General features: G+C 35.4%; 1 protein-coding gene across 1 annotated transcript in view; it reads left to right on the top strand.

The window, feature by feature from the left end:
• myom2b (myomesin 2b) overlaps positions 1–12,221 on the top strand; it is a 51,988-nt gene that overhangs the window by 17,646 nt on the left and 22,121 nt on the right. The window contains exons 17-28 of the mRNA XM_059566795.1: positions 1,429–1,616; positions 1,723–1,849; positions 3,530–3,708; positions 3,829–3,943; positions 7,519–7,681; positions 7,849–7,955; positions 8,252–8,296; positions 9,154–9,290; positions 10,188–10,332; positions 10,448–10,510; positions 10,995–11,062; positions 11,162–11,275. Of these exons, the coding sequence (XP_059422778.1) occupies positions 1,429–1,616; positions 1,723–1,849; positions 3,530–3,708; positions 3,829–3,943; positions 7,519–7,681; positions 7,849–7,955; positions 8,252–8,296; positions 9,154–9,290; positions 10,188–10,332; positions 10,448–10,510; positions 10,995–11,062; positions 11,162–11,275 (1,451 nt within the window). The remainder of the gene's footprint in view (positions 1–1,428; positions 1,617–1,722; positions 1,850–3,529; positions 3,709–3,828; positions 3,944–7,518; positions 7,682–7,848; positions 7,956–8,251; positions 8,297–9,153; positions 9,291–10,187; positions 10,333–10,447; positions 10,511–10,994; positions 11,063–11,161; positions 11,276–12,221) is intronic.

The raw sequence follows: 12,221 nt of genomic DNA on the forward strand, positions 1-12,221 counted from the left end.
ATTAGATGATTTTGTTCCATTGATTTATTAGATGGAATAAGATGTTTCAATCAAGCAGCTCTGATGTAGTATATCTAATCTCATAACATTTTTTGCTATGGGCATTACTGATAACATGTGTGGCTTGAGAAGAGTGGTTCATTTACTGTATTTGACAGTAAAACACACACACACACACACACACACACACACACACACACACACACACACACACACACACACACACACACACACACACACACAAAATAGCCTTAAAAGTAGCCTTACATTGACTTAAGCCATATCAGGGGCAAGAATACCATAGGAACCTTAAGGTGGGCTCTTTTGATCTGCACCAGTAGGCACCTGGCAACAACTCCAAACAACCTAGCAACTGCACTAAAATTGTGATATGCTCTCATATCACCCTAGCATTTTGATAGCATGTTTTGAATGGGCAATGACCATTTTAATCATACCATTAGCATTATAGCTTCACTTCTGACTTGGAGACTTTAAGCAGGATCATTTTACTTTTAAAGACATTTTGGTCAGCTGTAAGGTAGCGTGGTATTCTTTGTGTATAATGCAGTCCCATAATGCTTTGAACTCAGTTCAAGATGGCTAAAAAATAGGTTAGAAATATAATTATTTCATTATCAAAATGTTATTTCAGTCTAAAATAAGTTGTTCAGTCTGATTAAAAATAATCCACTTTTTTTTTATTTACTCTATATTTAAACTACTATTAAAAATTTTAGGATCAGTTTCCAAAGGAATTCACTTTTGTCTGTTGATAAATAATACAGTAAAACAAGCTAAGATTAGCTGGTTTATTGGTTTTCACATATTTTTAAATATAATTTATTCCTTTGATGGCAAAGCTGAATTTTAAGCAGCCATTACCCTTGTCTTTACTGTCACATGATCATTCAGAGATTATTCTACAGTAATTTGGTGCTCAAAAATATATGAAACGGTGATACAATTTATTTTTATTTTTTTCTAAAAGTTCAAAAGAACAGCTTTTATTTGAAATAGAAATATAACTTTTGATTAGTTTAATGCATCTTTGCTGGATAAAAGTTTTAGTTCCGTAAAAAAGAAAAAGAAAAAAAAGAATAATGAATAAAAAATTTTAAAAACCCTCAGGTTCTATTTTAGCTTGTGATGCTGCTTTACAAGGCAGTTGTTTATGTAGGCAGTAGATAGCAAAGCAGCTGTTCCAGAATAAAGCCCTAAATTCTCTTGTTAAAAAACACTGCCATATTTTGAGGCTTACACCAATGCATTCCACCCTCCTATATTACTCCTCCAGACCCAACGCTTTGCTCAGAAATTTGCATATTATAAGCCAGAGATGAGGCTTGCACGCCAGCGCATGTTCCTCTCTGTCCAAGACATTGAGTAATGGGGAGGACCAGCTAAAGAAATCTGTCTTCTCCACAGAGCTGCCCTCTTCCCCTTATGACATCTCTCTTCTCTACTGTGACGGGGAATCCATGGTGCTCAACTGGAAGCAGCCACTCCGTTCTGGAGGAACAGACGTCACTGATTATTACATTGACAAATGCAATGTGGCCACGAAGACATGGAAGGAGGTCAACGTCCCACCCATCAAGGAAAGACTGCACAAGGTGGCCATGTATTGCAGCATCACGTGCATGTTATTGTTATCAGCTTATATTGATTGATTTATAATATACATAACATAATTACTAAAATTAACTTTTCCTTCTGAAGGCTGGAGGTCTGACAGCTGGGTCAGTTTATCAGTTTAGAGTCTATGGAGCTAATTTGATTGGACTGGGTGATGCTTCGACCCCTAGCGCTCCCTTCAAATGCGAGGCTTGGACCATGCCTGAGCCAGGTAATGCATCATGTGAACATAGTTTTACTTCTAAAATTATAACACTATTTACTAATTTTCATGTCATTGAACACCCGGTTGCTGCTGTTTGTTCTGTGTAACAAAAGAAGACATTTTTAAGAATCTTCCATCAGCTGTTTCCTATACGGAGATTTATTTTCCTTAGGAAGAGAAAATGTAGAATAAGCTGGAAATATAATGTAATGTAAATCTATAATTAAAACAATTTAAAACAGCACTAAAATGTATTGCTCATTGCAAGTTATTATTTGTTGATGCTTTAATTAGTGTTAACTATGGGGCCATGTTGTGTTGCCACTTCACTTCATTTTGAATCAGCAATGTAGATTAGATCACAAAAGCTAAATGTTTAAGTTTCCAAGGCATAACAAAGGATGTACAAGATCAATAAATGTAAGATTTTCATTGGCAATGCAGCACTGGGCTGAAAGGGCAATTGACAGTTCTGCAAGCTGGCACAAAACTTTCTCACATTGGTCCCGGGCCAAAAGGCCATCCTTATTCTTGAGCCCTGTCACTGAGAATCTTCCCCCCTCTGCAGCTCTGGAATCTTATTCTACATTCCTCATTTTTGAAGCAACACATTCAAGAACTAATGGTCTTTTGGCAGCATATTTTTGCACCATATAGAATCTGAATGCAAATAGACAACAATTATATTTTATATTATATATATTTTATATTTTTTTTAAAATATATTTTATTTTATTTTATTTTATTTTATTTTATTGGTCTATTTGGAGTTTTTTCTCAATTAACTGCTGTTGGTGGAAAAGAGCTCTATGAAGATTCTTCATAGTTGTGTCTCTTTATTTCAATATGTTTGGCACAATATGAATATGGTGAAATGGTGTTTTATGTGCTGCCCTAAGAACACTTTAGAGGAAGTAAAAGTCTCATGTGTGCAAAACATTCTCATGCATGAGACTTCCAACCCACAACACTTGGAAAACATTATGTGGGTACTTGTCGTTTAGCAGATGACAGTGTTCTTATTAGAGGCACAGATCCTCAACAGCAAGATGTCTTGTTTGCATGGTTAAAAACCCCTTTAAAGGCTTCAAATGTGGACTGGTTTTATATTGACCCTGCGGGGAATAAACCTGCAACCACCACCATGCTGCCAGCCACCACTCCGCTATATCACCATTATTAAAACTGAAGTATTAATAACATTAGCAGAACATGTTTCAAAACATGTTATAGTGTCACTTTGTTTCAGTTGAACTGAGTCGAAGATGATCAATAACTGTTTTCACACACATATTCAGATCTGGCCTGCATTATATCCTGATAATATTCCTCTCTCTGCCTCTCGATATTCGTGTATTAAACAGTCAAGACCAGACAAGAAAGACAAATGGACCAATGTGATTGACCAATGAGCTGTAAAGTTATATTTCCAGTTATATATCTTACCCTAAAATCCCAAAAATTATATTTCACATTACAGCTGAATTTCAGAATTTAATAATCAATATGAATTACAGTGATGAGAATAAGGGTGATAATCAACATGAGAGTCACATTTTCATTGTTTCGTTTTAGGTTGAAATGTCATCTGCACATATTTCCATGAGATTCACAAAAATGTATATAAAACATGATTGAAAGCAAGAAAAACTTGAGCATTGATTTCCTTGTGTTTGGCATCGGTAGGTCCAGCCTATGACGTGACCTCCACTGAAGTAAGGAATGATTCTTTGGTGGTGGAGTGGAAGGCTCCTGTCTACAATGGTGCCAGTGCCATTACTGGATACTTTGTTGAGAAATCCAAGAAAGGCTCGGATAACTGGAGCAAAGTCAACGAAAGTTCAATCAACCACTGCTATCTTAAGGTATCGATTTTTGCCGTCAAACTCACATCCTCAGATCTTTTGTACTATTGCTTCAGCTATACATGGGAGTATGTGTGTTTCTCTATGGCTTTATCAAACGTATTGTTTGAATGATTGCAGGTCAAGGGTCTAGAAACAGGCGAGTCTTGTGTGTTCCGTGTGCGGGCAGAGAACGCCAATGGCATTGGCGTGGCTTCAACCCCCTCTGACCCTGTGTGCATCAAGGCACTGCCAGGTAAAACAGTTCTGTAGAGTGGACAGTTGAAGGAAATACTTGTGAATGAATAGGCGTACATATTTGAATGGGAATATATGAATATGAATACTAGCAAATAGAGAAATGGGAAAAACCTTATGGTCACACTAACATTAACAAACAATTAACTAGGTCTTTTGCCTCTGTTAACTTCTAATTTGTTGCTTATTAATTGTTAGTTTGGTAGTTGTTAAGTTTAGGTACTAAATAATGTATATTATAATTATGCAGAATATGTGCTTTATAAGTACTAATAAAAAGCCAATATAGGCATGTTAATAAGCAACTAGTTAATAGTGAGAATTGGTCCCTATACTAGTGTTACCGACCTTACAGTTAAAAAAAACTGTAAAAAATCTCTTTCATTTGTTAATTCTAGAGCATGTATGCACATTGAATGAACTTGAATGAAAAGCATTTTTGTGCAGTTTGAGTTTAGAAATCACAATTTATGAGACAATTAGTGTTGGATTTTTTGCTGATTTGTACATAGATTGTTAGTTGACATAGTTGATTGGTACGTTTAAAGAACATTCTGTTACCAATTTATCTCTTGCATGTCATTACAATCCCATAAGAATTTGGTTCATCTTCAAAACACAAATTAAGATATTTTTAATAAAACTGCCTTCCATTGGAAGTCCAGGTAACTAAAAAGGTCATAAATGCATACTTAAACAAATCCATATGAATCAAGTGATTTTATTCAAGTCTTGTCAAGAGATATGATCACTTTATTCGATAAACAGACTTTTGGGATTTTATTTGCATCTAAACAGTGATTGACACATACATAGAGCACATCACATATGGTAAATGCGAAAGCTCAAGTTTGCGCATGTGTTGCGTGAGAACCAATGAGGTTTGTTCTATAACACATGCACAAGCTTTCATGTTTACAATATGTGATGAACTTTGTTTATGCGTGTGTTTATATGTGAATAAAAAGCTAAATTATATATTTTTATATATAAAGCAACCTAATCTCTTCACAAGACTTGGATTAAATTGCTAGATTCATAATTAATTTGTGTTGTTTTTAGATTCATATTTAATTTTTTGGTTGAACTCTCCCTTTAAGGGAGCGATTCTCAATTAGAGAATATTGGGGGTGCTGGAAGATATACTTTTGAAAGGGGTTTTGTTTACAGTTAAAGATCAAACCAAGACAAAATTAAACTTGCAAGTACTTGCAAAAGAATGTGTTCTGCATCATTCTAACACATGGCAGTTTACACCAATGAGACTAGACGAGAAGAAGTATTGTTTCCATAGCAACTACTCTTCAATTTTTCAGTCAGTTTTGTGTAGCGCAGCTGTCGGGACTTGTGAAAGCAACCCAGTGTCTAGCATCCAGAAACATATTTATAACATATATAACATAATAAAATTAAGAAGAAAATTGTTCTTGTTTATTGATTGGCTGCTTTTTTATGATGATAATCTAATTAAAGTTTAAATGTCCAATTGCTTTGTATTTTTTTAACCCTCAGAAAAGTAATTTCTATCAACATCCATGGGAAACTAATGATAATGATATTTTAGCTGTTAAAGTTGTGGAGAACCACTGCCTCAAGAGGAATTTTGTTCGAAGTCAATATGAAATGTGATTCATTTACACATGAAAAATGATTTTTAACCAGAAAAATATTGTGGAAATCATTACATAACAGAACAGAGTTAGGTTTTTGGAAAAGGTCAAAATTTTAACTGATTAGCATGGCCCAACTAGCCTTTCATGGTAGATGACTTTGTAGTTTTTCTCAATAGACTGCTTTTGTAAAATTATTGAATATTCTGACAAAATGTTTATTTATTTTTCGTATAGATGTTTTTCTACTTAATTTTTTTTCTACTTTTTTCTTGAAGGCTGTTAAAAGCATGGAATGGGCTGAAAACATTTTTGATGTCACATCTCAGCATAGTGACTTGTCAGCCAATCAGCTTTTTGCTGCAGCACCAAGGTGGTTAGGAATTAGTCACATGACATATGGCTCCAGATTAGCTCAAGTGTCTGTGCCCGGAACTGAGTGCCTATGAGCAAAAATGGCAGATTTCAATTAACATACTTCTGAGGGATGAACGGATGGCTTCCTTCAGTATGGACATCATTGGCTTGGTGACATTGGTCAACCATCCAGGGTGTTTCCCTGCTTTTGGCTAGAGAGGATGTAATCCTCTATGGGAATATTGGTTGGGTAGTTGCATTTCAGAGATGGTTTTTACTAGAGTATATGAAGATTGGCTTTTTGGAATTGTGCACAGTAAAACCAGAAGTTGCATTCCGTTTTGTCAGTTACACATGTTGTCAGTATAGTCTTTAAGCACTTACAAAACCATCCAGAATTCAGAATAGCTTAATATCAGTGGATTTAAAAGAAGGGATCTGTATTTTGGATGAAATGAGAGGAGTTCAGAGCCGTGCAGGGCAGTGTGGATGGCACCATGGGAGGCGTTCTGAAGTGTCTTGGGGAGCAGCTGCCTGCACATTCGTAGATAAGGAAACCGGGATGATCCACGATGATTCATTCTGAGCAACCTGAAAGGTTTTGAGGCTGATAAAATGCTGTCAGCCAGTAGAGTGCACTGTGGATTCGTCTGTCTATATAAAGTATGTGTGTGATGTTGTATGAGATGTTCTCCTTCTAGCACGACCGAGAAGGGAAGCCCTGTGTAGGCTGATTGGTCATAACTGCAACAGTCATTCACAAACTTCTTCACACCTTGCATATTTCATTTTTGTTTTCATGGAACAAATTTGAATATGCATGTACACCATTACACTGAAAATGCATCTAAAAATCTAAATTAACTGGTTTTATTCAAATAAAAAATAGTATCCACCTATATACATTGATTTATATCAACTAATTTATGAACGTAATCTTTATGCATTAAATCGGGTAGAGGGATCTCTTTAAGGTCACGACTGCACATTAAAATACTGCTATTCTTTTCTTGGTTTAAACTTATTTTCCGGAATAGTATAACTTTATTTGCTGTGTGGAAAAAGTGAATTTCCAGAATATCATGGCCACTTTCCAAATAATGAAAATGAATTAAAACTGGGTTTGTAAAGCCACAAAATGAGACTTATCGTAAAAGTGGTGCTCACAATATTATATCATCCTTAATAAAATATATAATATGTCTTCTGAAGCCATTCTATAGCTTTGTGTGACAAACAGACAGAAATATAAGCTGATTTTTACGGAAAATAAAATAGGGTGCCATCAGGTTTGATTTCAATGACATTTGGTTACAAGACAAATTGGAACCAATGGCATTTGACGTCATTGGTGTTAAATGTCATCAACGGGACATTTTTATATGTGACATTTGTAGTCCATTTTAGATCTTCAGAGGAGCAAAATATAATCTAATTAATATTAAGATCATATGTATCCATAAAATATATGAATTAGTATATGGAGATAATATTCATTATTTAAATCTGGTCAATTTAATATTGTGTTCTCCAGCTTGTTGTATTCACAAGGAACAGTACTGTTTTGTAGTCTGCACAAATTCTTCTCTGTTTTGCTATTTTTAAGGCACCCAGGAAATCAAATGTGGAGTCGATGAGGAATCAGGTGACATTTATCTCTCTTTTGAAAGCTGCCAAATGGCGGAGAAATCAAAGTTTGTGTGGAAGAAGTCCTACCAAGAAATTACTGACTTCTCTAAGGGAATCGCCGTGAAGACATCAGGCAGCCAGTAAGAAAAACACACGTACGATGTGTCCTAACTAGATCTGGACCAGAAACATGTTAGCTCAAAGCATATTTAGGGCAATGCCACAGTCTGTGCATATTTAATTCAGTTTGTTTTCCTTTTCTTGTCCCACTGAACAGACACTAATGTTTGTTCATTTGTTTCTTTAGCTCAACTTTGCTTTTTAAGAACCCAGACAAAGAGGATTTGGGCACATACTCTGTGTCTGTTACACAGACTGATGGTGTCTCCGCCAGCTACAAGATTTCAGCAGAAGGTGAGGCCTGTTAATATATTATGACTATCACCTTCATTATTAATGCCCTTCCTCAAAATTATATAGCGACCCAGACACTATCAAAACATTCCACTGACAGATTCAAATCTTATTTGATTTGGCTGACTTGTCAGTGTGCTGATCTCTATTATGGATGCTACATCATCTGCAGTGAAGTGGCTGCTGTAATATTACGTATTGTACAAAGATCCTTAGTAATAAAAATAATAATGCTAATACGATTTGACTGTTGAAGTGTTGATAATGATGATAGTTGCCTCTGTCCTCCATTTTAGAGCTTGAGAAGATGTTGGCCCTCAGCTATGACATACGCAACCCAAGTGAGTGACCATGGACAGTAGAGACTGAACACAAAGCATGTTCAACAAGTGTTCTCAAGACTTTAACTGAACAGTGTATTCAGGGTTCCCACAGTCTTGTAAATATTCCAAGCTTGTAAAATGATGGAATTCAAGAAAATCATAAAAGGTCATGGAAATGATTGTAACATTTCACAATTTGCTTATTAACATCATTTGTGGCATGCTAATTCATATTTATTGTTATAGTATTTGGAATGTCAAAACATGATTGCATAATAATTGCCTAATATTAATGTATAGAATTATCGTGTTTCCAAATTTTCTATAGTGTGTATACATTTTGAGATATTCTTTGCTCTAAAAAAATTATTGGCTAAAATTACTTTTTCTGAGTGTTGAAATTTATCTACATAAATTTAGATACTATTCTAGATACAGTAGATGTCAATGTTCAAGTATGGGAACCCTGAATTTTAATCTGCCTAGTTGCTTCATTGCTTGGCAACCATAAATTACCCTGCAATAATAAATTGTATGACATGACATATTATTAATAATAATATGACTATCTATTGAACATTAGTGTCTTTTTATCCCCAAATTACTAGTACCACTTTTTTATAAAACACTTGAGGCTATTACATTGATTTTACCCAAGTTAAATGGGTTTAGCTTCATGCTGGGCCTGAAAATAGCATTTAAGCATTTCAGATTCACTGTAACAAGGGACATGGCTTATTGCTTAAAATAAACTCTGATATTTGGATATGGGATTGGCATGTGTTATTTCTCAAGTGTAAAGTCATGCGAATGAACGGGGACAACACACAAGACAACATGTCAACATGTCACACATCACCTCTCTTGTGTTGCAGTTATTCCTCTGAAGACTCAACTGGCGTATAAGATTCTAGAGAGAGGCCGTATGCGCTTTTGGCTGCAAGCTGAGGGCATCACCTCTGCCATGACCTACAAATTCTTTGCAAGTAACAAGGAGCTTGTCAACTGTGAGGTAAACAACTGCAAGTTGTGGTACAGGTGGTAAAGTGGTACAGGCAATGTCTTCATTATTTCATAAACAGAAAGCAGAGAGTTTTATATTAAAGGAGATAGTGTACCCCAATATGGAGATTCTGTCATCATTTCCCCTCCAAACTCCATAAGACTTTCTTTCTTCTATGAAAAATAAAATAAGTTGTTTAACAACACAGTAAAAGCATCATAAACAGTGCCCATATGACTTCTGTACTAATTTCAAAATGACTAAAGTCATTATGTACAGAAAATATTTAACTTCAAGAATATACAATTTTTCAGTATCATATTGATTATTAGATTATTTTCAATATCTATTGGCTGATACATTATATGCAATATTGTAGTATATTTCTAGTTTGTGTGTATATATATATATATATATATATATATATATATATATATATATATATATATATTCTAATATCCTTTGTCATCCATCTTAATATTCACAAACACAAATAATATAATAAGTTAAATCAGTTGTTTGATATAACCTTTAGGGGATCTCAAGATCTCTCTGAATATATATAATTATGTGATTTTAAATTTATGATATTTATGATATAGTACTGCTGCATCCCTTTCACCGAACGAAAAGGCCAGCATGGACTTTCTGCTATAAGTAATACCTTTTGTGTTCTGGGGGAGAACGAAAGCCATTCCGGTTTTGTATTTGATTACTGAATTCTCTGTGAACTATCCCTTTAAGCTTAGCTCCGACCTTTGCTGTGCTGGAAATCATAACCATTCCAAATAAATAGATTCAGCTCTATTGCAATACTACCATCTGTTATGTTTTTCTGTTCCATTTGCGTGAGCCTCCTAAGAAAAGCCCAGGAGAGAAATGTTTACCTCTCCCGCTTTTTCACAGCAAACTAAAATGAGTCATGATGTAGCTACGGGCATTATTGAGATGGTGATGGATCATTTCACTGACGACAGCGAGGGCACTTTCACCGTGCAGATCCAAGATGGCAGAGGCAAGGCCCAGTCCTCTCTGGTGCTGATCGGAGACGGTGAGAGCCAGCATTGCTCGAGGGCTTCTGCAGCTCTCATCTTGAGATATTGTGCTCCTCTGTTGAACTCTACTCACTGACCTCTTATAGTTCCTGCTCTGTTTTCCTTTTCCAGCCTTCAAGGCAGCGCTGGCTGAGGCGGAATACCAAAGGAAGGAGTACATTCGTGTGAAAGAGGGTACTGCACTCATCCTGTTGATGTAGCTGTTGAAATAAACTTCAGATAGAGCGAATTACAACCTGCGGTTTTGTAATCCATTCTTGGTATTCCTTTTCTGTGGTTTACAAATAAGCTTTGCATTATATACAAAAAACTCTTATTGGTTCCCTGATGAAAACAATTGCTTGCATGAATATTTCATCCTAAAATGAAAGTCCTTTCATTGCCCTCATTGTTCTTCCAAACCTGTACAGCTTGCTTCCGTAGAACATGCTAGAAGAGATTTTAATAATATGTCAGTTTTCTCAGAGTAGTAGATTTTGAATCCCACATTTTGTCTCGACTTCCCAGCTAGACCAGATAACAACCATCTTGGCCAGGCTGTGAGACCAGCTAAGACTAGCAAACCACTTAGGCTGGTTTAGGTTGATTTTTTTCAGTATAGTTTTCTAACTGATTCTGAGTTTCCCATATTGTTCATTTTCCATTTTTATTTTTCCAGGCCCTCACTTTATGGAGTTCCTCTCCATTCAAGTTGGGGATAATGCCTCTGTCACTCTTGTTTGCAAGGCAAGTTGAAGGGGAATGATTTACCAAAGCAAATTGTACATCAAACTGAAGACTGACTGCTGATAAATGGTGTTTTCTTGCATGTGTGACCCCCTTCAGGTGGCTAATTTAAAGAAGGACTCTGTGTTCCAATGGTATAAGGACAATGTAAAGGTGGTTTCTGAGGTGCCTGCTGACTTGAACTCAGGAGTCTGCAAGTTCCCCCTAATTAATGTGAGCACTTCACTTCATAAACACTGAAACTAGAAAATAGTTTAGTCAAATGTCACTCAAGGTTACCAAAAAAGCTTTAAAATCACACAACTATTAAAACAGCAGTTGACCCAAATATTATATTCCAGGTTATTTAATATTTCCAGTGAATACATAAAACAATAGAAAAGTGATCTAAAAGCCTTACGCATGGGCTAAATTTGTATTAAACATTAGCATTAGTGAATTTGCTTAAGAACAAAACAAAACTGAGTTTAATGACCAGCCTTTTAATGTCAACATCTAAATATAAGGGGAAGCTTTTCTTCTTCTCTTAAATGTTTTCCTGATCTGGCAATTCAATACATATAAATATAGGGCTAATTCCAATTTATTAGCAGTATTTACAATTTTTTTTTTTATCATGTCCAGAGAGCAGAACAGATCTGTGAACCATTTATGGGTTCGTGGCCACTAGTGCAGACATTAACAGATGTTTGTGTTTGTGCTTTCCATAATCAAAGTTTAAAATGTATCAAAAGTGTTCTGAAGCATGCTCAGTGCTAAGTACCATAGCTAAGGTTATTTCAGTAAAACGAGAAAAAATCCCTGTTGGACTGTTATGAGTAATTGCTCTGGTTTTTCAGTCGATATTCTTCCCAGTTACAAAGTAAAACAGCTTGTGCAACTTCCATAAATACAAAGAAGCTTGACGCATGACAAAATTATACTGCATTTGTTATAATCGCTCCTGACATCTTATGGGAACTATTATAAGAAGATTTCACATGAGAAATAACCTTAAAAGCTTCCCTGAGGACTGAAACCAGGGGTCTCAATCAATTGAGTGCCGTAGTATTTTTTTGTAATGCTGTTTTTCTTTGACATTTTTTCTCAAAACTATTTTTATAAAACTATATGAAAAAGCTAGAATTTACTCCCAAGACAATGTAGCACAAAAACTATT

Source organism: Carassius carassius, chromosome 14, assembly GCF_963082965.1.
Source record: "Carassius carassius chromosome 14, fCarCar2.1, whole genome shotgun sequence".
Classification (NCBI taxonomy): domain Eukaryota; kingdom Metazoa; phylum Chordata; class Actinopteri; order Cypriniformes; family Cyprinidae; genus Carassius; species Carassius carassius.